This window comes from Heptranchias perlo, chromosome 4 (assembly GCF_035084215.1).
Source record: "Heptranchias perlo isolate sHepPer1 chromosome 4, sHepPer1.hap1, whole genome shotgun sequence".
Lineage (NCBI taxonomy): Eukaryota > Metazoa > Chordata > Chondrichthyes > Hexanchiformes > Hexanchidae > Heptranchias > Heptranchias perlo.
The window spans coordinates 114,640,258-114,660,340 of record NC_090328.1 but is presented as its reverse complement, the minus strand read 5'-3'; the positions used below and the strand labels follow the sequence as shown (position 1 = coordinate 114,660,340).

Here is a 20,083-nt window from a genome sequence, read left to right as displayed (position 1 = left end):
TTTCCATTGCTATATGTTAATAGCTTGCTAGTTGATCACAGATGAGCAAAAATCTTATCGGATTCCCTTCTGGATTTCCTAAGACCCAATAACCCTAGTTTGAAAACCTATGAGTTAGATAATGGGAAGACATATGGGGTGTTATTTTCTGCATTAAGATGACAAAATCAATGACTGTTGAGAAAAATAGCACATGCTGTCCCTGACTTGTAAATATTCAGATCCTTGGCTTGGTTATTACATCTGATCTATGCTGGGACAAGTAAATGACAAAGATGGCTAGAGAAGCTGATAGAAGAATGGAAATCCTCAAGAAGTCTTGGTGCTACTTTTTGATTACTTTACCTGTCCAGCAATAGAACATTGTACCAGAGAAGACCCGTTTTTTGCTCCTTACCACATCAAGACCAAACAACTGTAGCCAATCTGTCCGATCACTACTAGATTATGACTTAAGGTAGCACCAGTCCTCCAAGAACACAAGCTGTTGCACTTCAACATTCTTTATCAATCCAAAAATTTCTCAAAGAATGCAGTGTCAATTTTTCACCACCTGTTTCTCCTGCCTATGGAGCCCTCATCCAGGTGACGTTGTCACCTGTAACTCTATTCCTTGTATGTGGACATATTTAATGGAGAGTTAACTATCACTTGTTGGAACATACCTTAGTTCCAACTCTTCGTGTGCTCCCCTCAATCATCCTCCGTGAGTTATCTGCCAACACTACCTTTGTCTGTTTTAATGCCATTTAAAAAAGCTCCGTAGATGTGTTTTTAATAATGTTTAGCAGGGACAAGCAAATAAAAATTTCTTGCTATGAAGCTGTTTCCTTTAAGAGGCTTCTACATGTATAAAGCTGCATTTTCCTTTGTTTTAACAGGTTAAAGAAGATAACCAGGAAATAGCAAGCATGGAAAGACAGTAAGAAAGCATCTTTACAATAAAATTATTTGAGATAATAATGATTTTGTCCTTTGCTATGTATTCATTTCAATGTTCATTTATTTTTGTGAGATAATATTCTTGACTGTTTTCTGAAGTGGTTATGTTTATAAAAAAATGAATAAAATGAATTGCGTGAAATTAAAGGGGAAGAGAAAATCGCTTTTGGTTGATCCATTACTGTCATATGTTTTAGGATAGTACTTTATTTTATGTAGTTTTCAGCCTGAGAACATCAAAATCCTATTTACATTATTTCAGCTTCAGTCCAGTAATAATTTGTCATTGATTTGTACGGTAATGCAAAGTATCTTTCTGGTCTAAAACACAAATGATGACCATGACTATTTAATTATAGACTTACTGAGATGAGAGAGAAAATTAACCAGGTAACTGAGGAAATACGGCATCTTGACATGGATCTGGAGGAGCATCAGGGTGAGTTGCCTATGTCCAACTAGGGTCGTATTACACTATTATGCTGAGAGGTTCAAGGGTGACTATTCCCTGCAGTTTGCAAGGCTTTTATTAATCTCTTTTGGAAAGTGGTTGCCTACAGACTTATTCAAGAAGCATGGTAGTAATGCATTTATTTACAAGAACATGTTTGGGACACCTAGCCGTGGTAGAAGTATATTACATGGTCATACCATCCGCAGAGCCAGAATGTTTAGATTTTGTTGTTTCTTCTCTCACTCCTCTATTTGTATATTTGTTATATTTAATGTAAGATGTTTGACCATATTCATGCAATGTGCTTTAATGAAGAATTGCATTGATTTCCTCTTCTATACCTTTTTATAAATAAATCTCTTTCAGCTACCAGTAGCAGTGAGTTGTGTTATAAAAATTGAAGGATGATTGTCTTATGTACGTGAGCCTCTGCCCAAATTGAACTTCTATATGAGAATTGTTTTTATGTACCATTATCCCCATTATAAAATTTATATAATTTCAAACACTGTATATCTGCAGCACACTATGTAGTCTAGCAGCAAAAATGAAACTTCACAGTGAAGAAGCACTTCAGTTGGGAGATTTTGACTCAGCAGTAGATAAGGTAATCTTAATAAGGTATAAAAATCCACTTGTAGAATTCTTTTGTTAATTTCTATGAATTCACTTACTAATGAATATATAACAATTCATTTTGTTCAACCTCCACATAAAATAGGATGTTGCTTGGGATGCACTGGGAAAATCACCTGGGGATACTTCCCTTTATGATACTTACCTTTATGAAGTTCCTGCCTTTAGAGGTCAGCTGTTGTTTCCCTTCTTGTGGTATAAATACAGCCTCACTCTGATGCATTTTTACCTTCATTGTTAGCAGTATCTGCTGTTCTTTTCTTCGAGAAAGTCCTCCCCCCCCCCCACCCCCTCCAGTTACTTGTTCTTAAACTAGTCACTGTTTTTGTAGCTATCTTTTTGAATTTGAATGCATTTAAAATTTCTTCTGCATTTAAAGTTGGGTTTCCTCATTTTTGGTCCCAAAATCCAAGTTGGTGAAACTTTTCTTTTTTCCTTGTTACTACAATCTTTTCTTCCTGTTGTAACTGTTTTAGTACAGATTTTCCTGTTTGACAGTATTATTGGTGTAAAAAATCTGGTGCAAGGGTCAAGGATGTCTCGGAGCGGCTGCAGGACATTCTGGAGGGGGAGGGTGAACAGCCAGTTGTCGTGGTGCATATAGGCACCAACGATATAGGTAAAAAACAGGATGAGGTCCTACAAGCTGAATTTAGGGAGTTAGGAGTTAAACTAAAGAGCAGGACCTCAAGGGTAGTAATCTCAGGATTGCTACCAGTGCCACGGGCTAGTCAGAGTCGGAATGACAGGATAGCTAGGATGAATACGTGGCTTGAGAGATGGTGCAAGAGGGAGGGATTCAAATTCCTGGGATATTGGAACCGGTTCTGGGGGAGGTGGGACCAGTACAAATTGGACGGTCTGCATCTGGGCAGGACTGGAACCAATGTCCTAGGGGGAGTGTTTGCTAGTGCTGTTGGGGAGGGTTTAAACTAATATGGCAGGGGGATGGGAACCGATGCAGGAAGTCAGTGGGAAATAAAGTGGTGACAGAAACAAAAGGCAGTAAGGGAGAGTGTACAGAACATGACCGGACAGATGGTCTGAGAAAGCAGGGCAAAGACCAAGGGAAGTCTAGATTAAACTGCATTTATTTCAATGCAAGAAGTCTGATGGGCAAGGCAGATGAACTCAGGGCATGGATGGGTACATGGGACTGGGATGTTATAGCTATTACTGAAACATGGCTAAGGGAGGGGCAGGACTGGCAGCTCAATGTTCCAGGGTACAGATGCTATAGGAAAGATAGAGCAGGAGGTAAGAGAGGAGGGGGAGTTGCGTTCTTGATTAGGGAGAACATCACGGCAGTAGTGAGAGGGGATATATCCGAGGGTTCGCCCACTGAGTCTATATGGGTAGAACTGAAAAATAAGAAGGGAGAGATCACTTTGATAGGATTGTACTACAGACCCCCAAATAGTCAACGGGAAATTGAGGAGCAAATATGTAAGGAGATTACAGACAGCTGCAAGAAAAATAGGGTGGTAATAGTAGGGGACTTTAACTTTCCCAACATTGACTGGGACAGCCATAGCATTAGGGGCTTGGATGGAGGGAAATTTGTTGGAGTGTATTCAGGAGGAATTTCTCATTCAGTATGTGGATGGCCCGACTAGAGAGGGGGCAAAACTTGACCTCCTCTTGGGAAATAAGGAAGGGCAGGTGACAGAAGTGTTAGTGAGGGATCACTTTGGGACCAGTGATCATAATTCCATTAGTTTTAAGATAGCTATGGAGAAGGATAGGTCTGGCCCAAAAGTTAAAATTCTAAATTGGGGAAAGGCCAATTTTGATGGTATTAGACAGGAACTTTCAGTAGTTGATTGGGAGAGTCTGTTGGCAGGCAAAGGGACGTCTGGTAAGTGGGAGGCTTTCAAAAGTGTGTAAACCAGGGTTCAGGGTAAGCACATTCCTTATAAAGTGAAGGGCAAGGCTGGTAGAAGTAGGGAACCTTGGATGACTCGGGAGATTGAGGCCCTAGTCAAAAAGAAGAAGGAGACATATGACCTGCATAGGCAGCTGGGATCAAGTGGATCCCTTGAAGAGTATAGAGATTGCCGGAGTAGAGTTAAGAGAGAAATCAGGAGGGCAAAAAGGGGACATGAGATTGCTTTGGCAGATAAGGCAAAGGAGAATCCAAAGAGCTTCTACAAATACATAAAGGGCAAAAGAGTAACTAGGGAGAGAGTAGGGCCTCTTAAGGATCAACAAGGTCATCTATGTGCGGAACCACAAGAGATGGGTGAGATCCTGAATGAATATTTCACATCGGTATTTACGGTTGAGAAAGGCATGGATGTTAGGGAACTTGGGGAAATAAATAGTGATGTCTTGAGGAGTGTACATATTACAGAGAGGGAGGTGCTGGAAGTCTTAACGCGCATCAAGGTAGATAAATCTCCAGGACCTGATGAAATGTATCCCAGGACGTTATGAGAGGTTAGGGAGGAAATTGCGGGTCCCCTAGCAGAGATATTTGAATCATCCACCGCTACAGGTGAGGTGCCTGAAGATTGGAGGGTAGCAAATGTTGTGCCTTTGTTTAAGAAGGGCGGCAGGGAAAAGCCTGGGAACTACAGACCGGTGAGTCTGACATCTGTAGTGGGTAAGTTGTTAGAGGTTATTCTGAGGGACAGGATCTACAGGCATTTGGAGAGGCAGGGACTGAGTAGGAACAGTCAGCATGGTTTTGTGAGAGGAAAATCATGTCTCACGAATTTGATTGAGTTTTTTGAAGGGGTAACCAAGAAGATAGATGAGGGCTGTGCAGTAGACGTGGTCTACATGGACTTCAGCAAAGCCTTTGACAAGGTACCGCATGGTAGGTTGTTACATAAGGTTAAATCTCATGGGATCCAAGGTGAGGTAGCCAATTGGATACAAAATTGGCTTGATGACAGAAGACAGAGGGTGGTTGTAGAGGGTTGTTTTTCAAACTGGATGCCTGTGTCCAGCGGTGTGCCTCAGGGATCGGTGCTGGGTCCGCTGTTATTTGTTATTGATATTAATGATTTGGATGAGAATTTAGGAGGCATGGTTAGTAAGTTTGCAGATGACACCAAGATTGGTGGCATTGTGGACAGTGAAGAAGGTTATCTACGATTGCAACGGGATCTTGATAAATTGGGCCAGTGGGCCGATGAATGGCAGATGGAGTTTAATTTAGATAAATGTAAGGTGATGCATTTTGGTAGATTGAATCGGGCCAGGACCTACTCCGTTAATGGTAGGGCGTTGGGGAGAGTTATAGAACAAAGAGATCTAGGAGTACAGGTTCATAGCTCCTTGAAAGTGGAGTCACAGGTGGATAGGGTGGTGAAGAAGGCATTCGGCATGCTTGGTTTCATTGGTCAGAACATTGAATGCAGGAGTTGGGATGTCTTGTTGAAGTTGTGCAGGGCTTTGGTGAGGCCACACTTGGAATACTGTGTACAGTTCTGGTCACCCTATTATAGAAAGGATATTATTAAATTAGAAAGAGTGCAGAAAAGATTTACTAGGATGCTACCGGGACTTGATGGTTTGACTTATAGGGAGAGGTTAGATAGACTGGGACTTTTTTCCCTGGAGAGTAGGAGGTTGAGGGGTGATCTTATAGAAGTCTATAAAATAATGAGGGGCATAGATAAGGTAGATAGTCAAAATCTTTTCCCAAAGGTAGGGGAGTCTATTACGAGGGGGCATAGATTTAAGGTGAGAGGGGAGAGATACAAAAGGGTCCAGAGGGGCAATTTTTTCACTCAAAGGGTGGTGAGTGTCTGGAACGAGCTGCCAGAGGCAGTAGTAGAGGCGGGTACAATTTTGTCTTTTAAAAAGCATTTGGACAGTTACATGGGTAAGATGGGTATAGAGGGATATGGGCCAAGTGCAGGAAATTGGGACTAGCTTAGTGGTATAAACTGGGCGACATGGACATGTTGGGCCGAAGGGCCTGTTTCCATGTTGTAACTTCTATGATTCTATTTCTTCTTGTCACAGCCCACTGAGGCTCACTTTGTGAGGGGCTGTCTTTTTTTTTAAATAGAAACAAACTGCATGGCCACTTTGCAAAAGAAGAGTGTTAATTTTATCCCAGGATTTCAGACAACATGGCAGCGACTCTGAGTTGTTTTCCTTGAAGGAAGAGATTCCAGTATGCAATTCCTCTTCTCCTTCTCCTCTTGTCATGACTGCTTCATATGCTTTGAAAGGAAGTAGCGATAATCATCCTCTTGATACCACACCACTGAAGATTTGCTTCTTGATCTTCTGGCTCCCAATGCAGACTGACTCATTGCAATTCCTACAGGAGAACTTGCTGATTCAGAGTGACTGTCAGACCTGACACAACAACCTCCAGAGCTTACAACTGACAGCATGACTCTTGAAAAGATCGGCTTGGAGAAGTTAGGCTTCCAGTAGCTGTTGCGACATTGTTGACATGTAGAAGATCTCTACCCAGACAGCTTACGGTGCTAAATGAAAACATTTAATTGACGGACGCTAGAATATGGGCTCTCCCCACATTTGCTAAGGGCCCATTGGTACAGTGGCAGGGCAACACCCATGATGCAGGTTACTGGAAAGTTTCCCCCACCCCATTTCTACATTGTACCTAACTGGTAACTTATTTTTGTCCTCAGCAAAGTGATTTCAGAGCTATTTGAGCTTCTGCATTCTTGTGGGCTCTAGCACCTTTTGCTTAACAGCTAGCAAGTGATTTTGCCTGGTGAGTGACAAGGTCATACCCCTGCTGTACATGGAGATTGAACTTAAGTTGAAGAATAAGGAGAAACTACATACAGTTGATCTCGGCTTTCTGAAATATGTATTTCACATTGTAATCATATTACAATAAGTATTCGAGACCTCTCTCCAGTGTAGAACATAGTGTATTGAAATTGAATAGTTGGATGCAAATTTTCCCTTGCAGTTTCTCAGGTGATGAGCTCCCTGTCCCAAATAGGCCATCTAGGGAGGAAAAAAGGCCAAGTGTTTCCCCCAAAGGAAAGAACAAAAAATTCTTGAAGATTAACCTTTAGCTGCTCTTGTTCATCTCCCAGCATCTAGATGTTAGAATGTGTTTGGCAAAGGCCTGGGAACAGGTTGCCTACCTTTTAGAAAGAGAATGCTATGAGGCGTGATCTAAATAAAAACATACATTTAGGCCTGGATTTCTTGCTCAGCAAACTGACCATTTATAGTAGGGCTGTCCTTTGATTGCATTGCCATATTTAAATAACAATAGGGTGCAAGCTTGGAATCTGACCCCATCTCCCTCACTTACTACCCCTCTAATGCCATATAAGAACTGAAGAAAGGAGCTGGTAGGAAGAGGGGAAACGTGGCAGTGGGATGGAGGAGGATGAGCTGGCATGGAAGGAATGGCCACATCTATGCCTCCCATATGGTACTAATAACAAGTTGCCAGATCACGAGCTTCATCAAGGCCACTGCCAAATTTTGCTGCACTTTATTTCAGTGGCTCCTGCCCCCTTACTAATAATCACCATCCCTTTTTGGTGCTACATCACCGAATTTTCCACCTTGGCAGTAGTAAGCTCCTTCTGCACAGCCGAGATCCCATGCAGCTTATATAGAGGACCCCAACCCAGGAAAATGGGTCAGGTTCATAGCCTGACGGGCAGAGGCCCAGCCTGACCGCTGAGGAAAATCTAGACCTTAAAGTCTAAAGTAGACCTGTAGGGCCCGATATTAGGAGGGCGGGGGGTCGACTGGGCGAGTGGGTAACCAGTGAAATCAGTGTGCTCCTCAGGGAATCGAGGGCTAATTGGAGCCATTTACCTGTGCTTCCGGGTTTTGCGCTGGAAAGCTGCGCAGCGGGCGGACTGCGCATGCGCAGCAAAGTCTGTCAGCTGGAGGAGCCTTATTTAAAGGGGCAGTCCACCTGCAGCAAACAACCAATTCTGAACCATGGAACAAGCCAGAGGAAAGGCTGCCCCAAGATTTTCGGTCTCCTCACTCCAGGTTGGGGTGAGGAGGAGGAGGGAAATCCTTTTCCCATCCGATGGGAGGAAGTGCCCTCCCTCCACCACGAAGAAGGCCTGGCTGGAGGTGGCCGAGGAGGTCACCAGCAGGAGCATTGTGCCACGAACCTGGGTCCAGTGCAGGAAGAGATTTAATGACCTAACCAGGTCAGCCAAAGTGAGTATACTTACGCATTCTCCCACACTCCGTCTTCCACATCACCTCCACCACAACGCAACCCCTTCTGCACTGCCACCATAACGCTCTCGCATCATTCCTCACATCCACTCAACTATCATCCTCACCTTGCCTGCATGTACTCACCACCCCTGTCCCTATTTGAACACCACCACCACGCAACCCAATCCTCATACAATATCATGGCTATGTTGCACACACATCCTCCCATGCTTCTCCCTCACGATCAACCCCACGCACACCAACGCATGCAGCGGGTCACCATGCAATCATCACTCAATCACGCCTCTGTGTTTTGCCTTGATAGGAGAAGAGATGCCAGAACGCTCGAGAGGGCAAGGACCGGAGGGGGCCCGCCACACCAGGTGACACTAACAGACGCAGAGCAGCAGGCATTGGAGATCAGCCGCATGGTGGAGTGCCTGTCCGTGGCGGATGCCGAGGCTGGGATTGCACAAGTGGCCGGTGACAGAAAGCTAACACTCAGCACTTGTGATAGCGAATGATCTTAGCATCACTTGGCATCTGCAGCACCTCAACATCTGTCCACATGCCTAATATTGCTTTCTGTTCGCTTGCAGGCCCATCTGCGAGCGCCGTGACCGTAGAGGGCGATTCCTCAGAGGACCTGCCGGCCTCTGAGGGTCCATTGTCACATCTGAGCCGTGCATCCACCAGCGCAGATACACACACCTGGGTGGGTCCCCGTCCTCACTTAGTTGGGCTTGCACATGGTGAGTCACCACGCACATGTGAGCACGAGCAGACCCTGGTGGCATGGGCAGCCGTGGAGAGTCCGCGTCGGTGGGAGCACTCCTCTCCAGGCTCTGCTCAGCTGGACCCAGATGCTGAACCCTGGGACCCAGATGCTGAACCCTGGGGGCCAGCCTTGAAAAGGAGAGTCATCGAGGGGCAGCAGCACATTGCCAAGGTGCTGGAACAGGTGCCACGCGCACTCTCCACAATCGCGCAGAGGATGGAGGAGTCCAGCTCCTGCATGAGTGGAATGGTAGCACAGGTTCAGGAGGGTATCTCCGAGATAGTGTCGCAGGGATGTGAAGGCATCTCTGAGATAGTGTCGCGGGTAGGTGCAGGAATCTCTGCGATGGAGGAAAGGCTAGCCTCCGTCGAGCGTCAAGCACGGCTCAACAATGAGTCCATTCAGGCCCTGACAACGGCCGTTCGGATTCAGGGTGAGCAACATTCTGCTGCCTTAAACAGGCTGACAGATACTTTACAAGTGGCCTTCCAAGGCCTCACACAAGTCCTCCAAACTGCAGTCCAGCAGGGTGGAAGGAGGATGTGGGCCTGGGCCAGGAGAAGGATGATAGCGAAAGGGGACATGGAAGTGGGGACGCCACTCAAAGCGTTCCCACGTCTCACCCGTTGCCCCCCTCTCAACCAGTACCCGCAATGCTGCCCCCTCTCCAGGTGGCCGAGTCTGCCCCTGCACAAGTGCAGGTGGAGCAGCCTTTGGAGGGGCTCTCACGGGCACCGAAACCCAGAGGGCGTCGGCCCAAAGCATCTAGTCAGTCAGGGCATGGACAAGAGCAACCTGCCATTACCTCCGCTGAAGCCACAGGGGTAGCACCACGTAGGGGTTCCCGTAAACGCAAGGCGAAGGTTTTGTGAGCACAAAGGGAATGCACAGGGGTGTCTGACGATTTGTCATGTTTTTTATTTACATTTGTTTTCTGCCACATGCACAATAAATCCTATTATTATCACCACTACTGCCACGTCTTGCCCATTCTTGACTGGCTTGTGGAATAGGTCCCTTTCATGGGGTTCACCATGAACACGCACACTTGATGCCACCCATTGGGTCACTGCAAAGTGGGTGTAGGTGTATTTGTAGGGCTCTTTTGTGCAGATGACTGAGAGACGTCGGCGATGTGGGGGTGTTTGCTAGTGCTGTTGGGGAAGGTTTAAACTAGTGTGGCAGGGGGATGGGAACCTGAGCGGGGAGTCAGAAGGGAATAAAGTTGAGAGCAGCAAGAGAGGGGAAGACCCAGGGGAAATCTACAATACAAATAGTACAAACAATTGTTCAAGAACAAGTGAAAGGGAAAAGCGTAGAGCAGCGGAAAGAAAGTGTACTTTAGGCACGACAGATAAAATAAAAACTAGAAGGCGTAAGGCGATTAACCCAGCATCAAAGTTGTGGCAGGGGGTTGGGAACCTGAGCAGGGAGACAGAGGAAAGCGTGTCAGGAAGGGACAGAAGGTATGGAGTAAAAGGTAAAGTGTTAAAAAAGGAAAAAGCAGGAACTAAGTGTCACAAAACATATTTGAAAGTTCTTTATCTGAATGCACGTAACATTCGTAACAAAATGGATGAGTTAACGGCACAAATAACTACTTATGGGTATGATCTTGTGGCCATTACAGAAACATGGCTGCAGGGTGACAACGACTGGGAATTAAATATGCCAGGGTATTTAACAATCAGGAAGGACAGGCAGGAAGAAAGGGGAGGTGGGGTGGTTATGTTAATAAGGGAAGGAATCACTGTAATACAGAGAAATGATATTGGGACAAAGGATCAGGATAATGAAACAGTTTGGGTAGAGATAAGGAATAATAAGGGGCGTAGTATATAGGCCTCCTAATAGTTGCAACTCTGCTGGAAGAAGTATTAATCAGGAAATAGTCGGGGCATGTAATAAGGGAACAGCTATAATTATGGGGGATTTTAACTATCATATTAACTGGACAAATCAAATTGGGCAGGGCAGCCTTGAGGAAGAGTTTATTGAGTGTATTAGGGATGGATTTCTTGAGCAGTATGTAACTGCTGAGCAGGATCAACAAGGTCATCTATGTGCAGAACCACAAGAGATGGGTGAGATCCTAAATGAATATTTCACATCGGTATTTACGGTTGAGAAAGGCATGGATGTTAGGGAACGTGGGGAAATAAATAGTGATGTCTTGAGGAGTGTACATATTACAGAGAGGGAGGTGCTGGAAGTCTTAACGCGCATCAAGGTAGATAAATCTCCGGGACCTGATGAAATGTATCCCAGGACGTTATGGGAGGTTAGGGAGGAAATTGCGGGTCCCCGAGCAGAGATATTTGAATCATCGACAGCTACAGGTGAGGTGCCTGAAGATTGGAGGGTAGCAAATGTTGTGCCTTTGTTTAAGAAGGGCGGCAGGGAAAAGCCTGGGAACTACAGACCGGTGAGCCTGACATCTGCAGTGGGTAAGTTGTTAGAGGGTATTCTGAGAGACACGATCTACAGGCATTTGGAGAGGCAGGGACTGATTAGGAACAGTCAGCATGGTTTTGTGAGAGGAAAATCATGTCTCACGAATTTGATTGAGTTTTTTGAAGGGGTAACCAAGAAGATAGATGAGGGCTGTGCAGTAGACGTGGTCCACATGGACTTTAGCAAAGCCTTTGACAAGGTACCGCATGGTAGGTTGTTACATAAGGTTAAATCTCACGGGATCCAAGGTGAGGTAGCCAATTGGATACAAAATTGGCTTGACGACAGAAGACAGAGGGTGGTTGTAGAGGGTTGTTTTTCAAACTGGAGGCCTGTGACCAGTGGTGTGCCTCAGGGATTGGTGCTGGGTCCGCTGTTATTTGTTATTGATATTAATGATTTGGATGAGAATTTAGGAGGCATGGTTAGTAAGTTTGCAGATGACACCAAGATTGGTGGCATTGTGAACAGTGAAGAAGGTTATCTAGGATTGCAACGGGATCTTGATAAATTGGGCCAGTGGGCCGATGAATGGCAGATGGAGTTTAATTTAGATAAATGTGAGGTGATGCATTTTGGTAGATCGAATCGGGCCAGGACCTACTCCGTTAATGGTAGGGTGTTGGGGAGAGTTATAGAACAAAGAGATCTAGGAGTATAGGTTCATAGCTCCTTGAAAGTGGAGTCACAGGTGGATAGGGTGGTGAAGAAGGCATTCAGCATGCTTGGTTTCATTGGTCAGAACATTGAATACAGGAGTTGGGATGTCTTGTTGAAGTTGTACAAGACACTAGTAAGGCCACACTTGGAATACTGTGTACAGTTCTGGTCACCCTATTATAGAAAGGATATTATTAAACTAGAAAGAGTGCAGAAAAGATTTACTCGGATGCTACCGGGACTTGATGGTTTGACTTATAGGGAGAGGTTGGATAGACTGAGACTTTTTTCCCTGGAGAGCAGGAGGTTAAGGGGTGATCTTATAGAAGTCTATAAAATAATGAGGGGCATATATAAGGTATATAGTCAAAATCTTTTCCCAAAGGTAGGGGAGTCTATAACGAGGGGGCATAGATTTAAGGTGAGAGGGGAGAGATACAAAAGGGTCCAGAGGGGCAATTTTTTCACTCAAAGGGTGGTGAGTGTCTGGAATGAGCTGCCAGAGGCAGTAGTAGAGGCGGGTACAATTTTGTCTTTTAAAAAGCATTTGGACAGTTACATGGGTAAGATGGGTATAGAAGGATATGGGCCAAGTGCAGGCAATTGGGACTAGCTTAGTGGTATAAACTGGGCGACATGGACATGTTGGGCCGAAGGGCCTGTTTCCATGTTGTAAACTTCTATGATTCTAACTGATCCTACAAGGGGGCAAGCAACCTTGGACCTGGTCCTGTGTAATGAGCCAGGATTAATTAATAATGTCCGAGTTAAGGATCCCCTTGGAATGAGTGACCATAACATGGTTACATTCCATATCCAATTAGAGGGTGAGAAGGTTGGTTCTCAAACAAGCGTACTGAGCTTGAATAAAGGAGACTGTGATGGCATGAGAGCGGAATTGATTAAAGTGGACTGGGAAAATAGATTAAAGGGTAAGACGGTACATGAGCTGTGGTGTTCGTTTAAGGAGTTATTTTACAACTTTCAAAAAAAAATACATTCCACTGAGGAAAAAAGGGTGTAAAAGAAATGACAGCCATCCGTGGCTAAGTAAAGAAATTAAGGATAGTATCCGACTAAAAACAAGGACATATAAGGTAGCCAAACCTAGTGGGAGGATAGAAGATTGGGAAGTCTTCAAAAGACAGCAAAAAGTAACTAAGGGATTGATTAAGAAAGGGAATATAGATTATGAAAATAAATTAGCAAAAAATATAAAAACAGATAGCAAGAGTTTCTACAGTTATATAAAAAGAAAAAGGGTGGCTAAGGCAAACGTAGGTCCCTTAGAGGATGAGACCAGGAAATTAATGATGGGAAACATGGAGATGGCAAAATTGCTGAACAAATATTTTGTTTCAGTCTTTACGATAGAGGACACTAAGAATATCCCAACACTGGACAAACGGGGGGCTCATGGGGGGGGAGGAGCTAAATACGATTAAAATCACTAAGGAATTGGCACTCAGTAAATTAATGGGACTCAAGGCGGATAAATCCCCTGGACCTGATGGCTTACATCCTAGGGTCTTGAGGGAAGTGGCAGTAGGGATTGTGGACGCTTTGGTAATAATTTTCCAAAATTCTCTAGACTCGGCAAAGGTCCCGGCAGATTGGAAAACTGCTAATGTAACACCCTTATTTAAAAAGGGTAGTAGGCAGAAGGCTGGAAATTATAGACCAGTTAGCCTAACATCTGTGGTGGGTAAAATTTTGGAGTCTATTATTAAGGAGACAGTAGCAGAACATTTGGATAAACATAATTTAATAGGACAAAGTCAGCATGGCTTTACGAAGGGGAAGTCATGTCTGACAAATTTGCTTGAGTTCTTTGAGGACATAACGTACAGGGTGGATAAAGGGGAACCAGTGGACGTAGTGTATTTAGACTTCCAGAAGGCATTCGACAAGGTGCCACATAAAAGATTATTGCTCAAGATAAAGAATCACTGGATTGGGGGTAATATTCTGGCATGGGTGGAGGATTGGTTATCTAACAGGAAGCAGACAGTTGGGATAAATGGTTCATTCTCGGACTGGCAACCAGTAGCCAGTGGTGTTCCGCAGGGTTCGGTGCTGGGTCCCCAACTCTTTACAATCTATATTAACGATTTGGAGGAGGGGACCGAGTGTAACATATCAAAGTTTGCAGATGATACAAAGATGGGAGGGAAAGTGGAGAGTGAGGAGGACATAAAAAACCTACAGGTGGATATAGACAGGCTGGGTGAGTGGGCGGAGATTTGGCAGATGCAATACAATATTGGAAAATGTGAGGTTATGCACTTTGGCAGGAAAAATCAGAGAGCAAGTTATTATCTTAATGGCGAGAAACTGGAAAGTTTGCAGTACAAAGGGATCTGGGGGTCCCAGTGCAAGAAAATCAAAAGGTTAATATGCAGGTGCAGCAGGTGATCAAGAAGGCCAACGGAATGTTGGCTTTTATTGCTAGGGGGATAGAATATAATAACAGGGAGGTATTGCTGCAGTTATATAAGGTATTGGTGAGACCGCACCTGGAATACTGCATACAGTTTTGGCGTCCATACTTAAGAAAAGACATACTTGCTCTCGAGGCAGTACAAAGAAGGTTCACTCGGTTAATCCCGGGGATGAGGGGGCGGACATATGAGGAGAGGTTGAGTAGATTGGGACTCTACTCATTGGAGTTCGGAAGAATGAGAGGCGATCTTATTGAAACATATAAGATTGTGAAGGGGCTTGATTGGGTGGATGCGGTAAGGATGTTCCCAATGATGGGTGAAACTAGAACGAGGGGGCATAATCTTAGAATAAGGGGCTGCTCTTTCAAAACTGAGATGAGGAGAAACTTCTTCACTCAGAGGGTAATAGGTCTGTGGAATTTGCTGCCCCAGGAAGCTGTGGAAGCTACATCATTAAATAAATTTAAAACAGAAATAGACAGTTTCCTAGAAGTAACGGGAATTAGGGGTTACAGGGAGCGGGCAGGAAATTGGACATGAATTTAGATTTGAGGTTAGGATCAGATCAGCCATGATCTTATTGAATGGCGGAGCAGGCTCGAGTGGCCGATTGGCCTACTCCTGCTCCTATTTCTTATGTTCTTATGTCCCCGGTGGCACCCTGGAAGGATGCGGAGGAGAAGTGGTGACTTTGACAGCGACAGGTAAAAAGATGGTGCTCGGGCCAGCCGGGAGCAGCTCAGCATGAAGGCTGCAGAAGTCCATGACTCTGAGCCTCCATGTGCACTGCTGCTCAGAGAGGTCCAGGAAGCTGAGCTTCGGTCTGTGGACCCTGTGGCGAGGGTAGTGCCCTCTGCGATGCATCTCTCTGCCGTTGCCTTCCCTCCTGCTGTGCAGGTGGATGTGTCACAGCACTGTGTTGTGGAGCTCCACGTGTCAGAGGTGGACGGCGAGGCTGGTGATGCTGTTCGTCCTCCGAGGAGGTCATGACTGCAGCTACCGCGGCCCCCATCCGGAAGATGTACGTTTGAGGGGGTCCGCAAGGTAGGTACATGTGTCTGGACACCGGGGTAAGTGCGCAAGTTTGTGAATTTTGTTGTTAGGGGGAGGGTGGTGGAGGCCAAACTTTGTCCAAAGTGACAGAGTGGCCTCCTGCAATGAGTGAGGGTCTAGCCCCCACCCCCCCCACCCCACCTGTCAAATGGACTTTTGCAGCTGCCACAGGCTGATGGCTGCAACACGTCCATTTGAACTGGGAGTGTTTCCCCCAGTACGGGAAACAGTCTCAGTTCATTTCAAAATCCCACCCCTCCTAAAATATCAGGTCAATCGGGTCTGTAAACGACCTGAAGTACCTGTTCAAGTACTTTAAGTGGCACCCCGCCGGCTTTAATTGCAGGTGGGAGTCCCACATGCAGGGGCTGCGCGCGCATGTCAGTGTGTCACTGGGGAACCCAGATGTGGGCGGGTTGGAGCCGGGCTCCAGACCCGCCCAGGGAATCCTCGATTTTCGCAGCCACCCCCCCCCCCCCCCCCACCACGAACGCACCCGCCCGGGGGTGCGAAAATCGAGCCCATAGTGTCTACAGCACAGAAACGGGCTCTACGGGTTCCTTTTACCCATCTTCAGTCTTATACAACTGATGTGTAGTATTCCCTTATGCTGAAGGAAGGAACCATTCTCACAATAGAACTAAGTTTCACTACCATAAAACCCCTGGTGAGGGGTAGAAATAATCTTAATAAATGCACAATTATAAATCTTTAGAGACAAAAGGTGTGGCTCACAGCCCTAAATGAACAAAGTATCTTTTAAATATGTGGTTGCTATTAACGTTCTAAGCGACCATTGCAGAATTACATGGGAGAGTTGCCAAAGATTGACTTCCCACTGTGTATTTAAAGATGTGTCTATTCATTTTACCATTCTGGTCTAATCACAAAGATTGTGGTTCTACCAACAACAATTTGTCAATCTTCATAAAAATTAATTACATTTTTATAATTAATTGCAAGAGGAGCAGCATTCCTGGGCATTCCTGTCCTTTTGCAGATTTGAAGTGCTCTTTTATTTTTATATCTCTCATGACTTTACTTACCCTTACCTAACAAAAAAAGGAACTGTATCAAGGGATCTGGAACTAAGGCAGGTAAATGGAGTTGAGGTGCAGATCGGCCATGATCTAATTGAATGGCGGAGCAGACTCGAGGGGCTGAATGGCTTCCTTCTGTTGCTATGTAAGTATTCCCTTATGCTAAGTTGCAGGATATGGCACTGTGGAAATTTAAACCTCATCAGCTTGAACCTGTTACCCAGGCATGACGTAAATGGCATGATGTGAGCTTCCTATGAGCACAGGAAGTGCATGACTGTGCATAAAACCTTTAACAAAATATTACTCTTATACTTGGAGAGACAGAGAGCGAACTTAGAAAACTTGCATTTATATAGCACTTTTCAAGACCTCAGGACGTCCCAAAGCACTTCACAGCCAATTACTTTTTTGGAGTTTAGTCATTTTTGTAATATAGGGAAATACAGCAGCCAATTTGTGCACAACAAGGTCCCACAGACAGCATTTAAACTTTTTTAGTGGCTATGTTTAAGACATGTTGGTCAGGATACCAGGAGAACTCCCTTCTCTTTGAATAGTGCCATGGGATCTTTTACATCCACCTGAGAGGGTAGATGAGACTCAGTTTAATGTATCATCCAAAAGACACCGGGCTCGATTTTCGCACCCCCAAGCGGGTGCGTTTGTGGTGGGGATTCCTGGGGCGGGTCCGGAGCCCGGCTCCAACCCTCCCACTTCCGGGTTCCCCAGTGACGCGCTGACATGCACACGCAGCCGCCGCATGTGGGACTCCTGCTTGCAATTAAAGCCGGCGGGGTGCCACTTAAAGTAATTATTTAGGTATTTCAGGTCGTTTACAGACCTGATTAGCATGATATTTTAGGAGGGGTGGGATTTTGCAAACAACTGGGACTGTTTCCTGTCCTGGGGGAAACACTCCCAGTTCAAATGGACGTGTTGCAGCCATCAGCCTGTAGCAGCTGCAAAGGTCCATTTGACAGGTGGTGGGGGAGACCCTCACTCATTGCAAGAGGCCACTCTGTCACTTTGGACAAAGTTTGGCTTCCACCACCCTCCTCCTAACAATAAAATTCACCAACTTGCACACTTACCCCGGTGTGCAGACACATTTACCTACCTTACGGACCCCCTCAAATGTACATCTTCCGGATGGGGGCCGCCGTAGCTGCAGTCATAACCTCCTCGGGGGACCAACAGCATCACCTGCCTTGCCGGCCACGCCGTCCACCTCTGACACGTGGAGCCCCACAACACAGTGCTGAGACACATCCACCTGCACAGCAGGAGGGAGGGCAACGGCAGAGAGAGATGCATCGCAGAGGGCACTACCCTCGCCACAGGGTCCACAGACCGAAGCTCAGCTTCCTGGACCTCTCTGAGCAGCAGTGCACACGGAGGCTCAGAGTCACTCGACATGTAGTCGTGGACATCTGCAGCCTCCTTCATGCCGAGCTGCTCCTGGCTGGCCCGAGCACCATCTTCTTACCTGTCGCTGTCAAAGTCACCACTGCCCTCAACAACTTCTCCTCCGCATCCTTCCAGGGTGCCACCGGGGACATCGCCAACGTCTCTCAGTCGTCTGCACAAAAGAGCCCTGCAAATACACCTACACCCACTCTGCAGTGACACAATGGGTGGCATCAGTTGTGGGTCTTCATAGTGATCCTCAGGAAAGGGCATTATTGCACAAACCAGACAAGATTCGCAAAGATGTGGCAGTAGTGGTGACAATATAATATGTGATGTGAGTTAATCAGAAATTAAATACAAGGAAAAACCATGACAAACCCTCAAACACCCTTGTGCATCCCCTTCATGCTCATGACAAGTTTGCCTTACACTTCCTACTGCACTTATGTGATGCACGCCCTATGGCTGCAGCACAGGTAGTGGCAGGTTGAATGAGGCTGACTGTGAAAGAGATGCATGAGAGGGTGAGTATGAGCTCGAGCCATAAGATTGTATGAGGATTGGGTTGAGTGGTAGTGGTGGGATGAGTACTGGCGAGGTGAGTAAGTGCAGGTAAGATGAGGATGAGCTTTGAGTGGGTGTGAGGAGTGATGTGATAGAGTAGTGTTGGCAGTGCAGAAGGGTGGAGGCAGTGATGTGGCAGACGGATTGTAGGGGAATGAGTAAGTGTACTCACTTCGACTGACCTACTTAGGTGATTGAAGCGCCTCCTGCACTGTATGCAGGTGCACGATATGTTGGTGATGCAGGTGACCTCCTTTGCCACCTCGAGCCAGGCCTTCTTGGTGGCAGAGGCAGGCCGCTTCCTCCTGCCCGCCGGGGAGAAGATCTCTGTCCTCCCCCTCTTCCTCACCCCATCCAGTAAGAGCTGGAATGAGGCATCATTAAACCTGGGAGTAGCCTTTCCCCTGGGCTGCTCCATGCTGTAATTTTTCCTATTTCATGCAGCATCAGTCAGTGGAGGACTGCCCCTTTAAATAGGGCTCCTCCAGCTGACAGCCTATGCTGCGCATGCGCAGTCCGCCCGCTGCGCAGCTTTCCAGCGCGAAACCCGGAAGCCAAGGTAAGTGGCTGCAATTAGCCTGTGATTGCGTGCGGAGCACCCCGATTTCACTGGGCGCATTACCCACGCGCCCTGTCAACCCCCGCTGCGAACCCGCCGTCCTCCTAATATCGGGCCCACCATCTCTGACAGTACTGCACTGGAGTGTCAGCCAAGATTATGGGCTCAATTTTGAAACGGTGGCTGGTTGGGCGGGGTGGGGGGATGAAGGTGCGCTTGGCAAACCCACATAAATAAAACTTACCGTTTCTGATGCGATCGCATGGTGATTGCTGATAATTAACATTCTCTCCTGGTTTCGCGCCTGGCAGCCAGCCTGGGTGAAGAGGGGGACGTCGGGAGTCCGTCGGAGGGGTGAAGAGGGGGACGTCGGAGGGGTGAAGGGGGGGACGTCGGAGGGGTGAAGAGGGGGACGTCGGAGGGGTGAAGGGGGGGACGTCGGAGGGGTGAAGGGGGGGACGTCGGAGGGGTGAAGGGGGGGACGTCGGAGGGGTGAAGAGGGGGACGTCGGAGGGGTGAAGAGGGGGACGTCGGAGGGGTGAAGAGGGGGACGTCGGAGGGGTGAAGAGGGGGACGTCGGAGGGGTGAAGAGGGGGACGTCGGAGGGGTGAAGAGGGGGACGTCGGAGGGGTGAAGAGGGGGACGTCGGAGGGGTGAAGAGGGGGACGTCGGAGGGGTGAAGAGGGGGACGTCGGAGGGGTGAAGAGGGGGACGTCGGAGGGGTGAAGAGGGGGACGTCGGAGGGGTGAAGAGGGGGACGTCGGAGGGGTGAAGAGGGGGACGTCGGAGGGGTGAAGAGGGGGACGTCGGAGGGGTGAAGAGGGGGACGTCGGAGGGGTGAAGAGGGGGACGTCGGAGGGGTGAAGAGGGGGACGTCGGAGGGGTGAAGAGGGGGACGTCGGAGGGGTGAAGAGGGGGACGTCGGAGGGGTGAAGAGGG

The 20,083-nt window shown here is 46.9% G+C and overlaps 2 protein-coding genes across 4 annotated transcripts in view; one reads left to right on the top strand and one right to left on the bottom strand.

The window, feature by feature from the left end:
* Nucleotides 1-20,083, bottom strand: part of LOC137321193 (leucine-rich repeat-containing protein 19-like) — a 99,466-nt gene that overhangs the window by 23,662 nt on the left and 55,721 nt on the right. The window lies entirely within an intron of this gene.
* The window catches only part of ift74 (intraflagellar transport 74), a 90,938-nt gene that overhangs the window by 41,935 nt on the left and 28,920 nt on the right, over nucleotides 1-20,083 (top strand). The window contains exons 11-12 of the mRNA XM_067983477.1: nucleotides 882-922; nucleotides 1,302-1,381. Coding sequence (XP_067839578.1) covers nucleotides 882-922; nucleotides 1,302-1,381 — 121 coding nt within the window. The remainder of the gene's footprint in view (nucleotides 1-881; nucleotides 923-1,301; nucleotides 1,382-20,083) is intronic.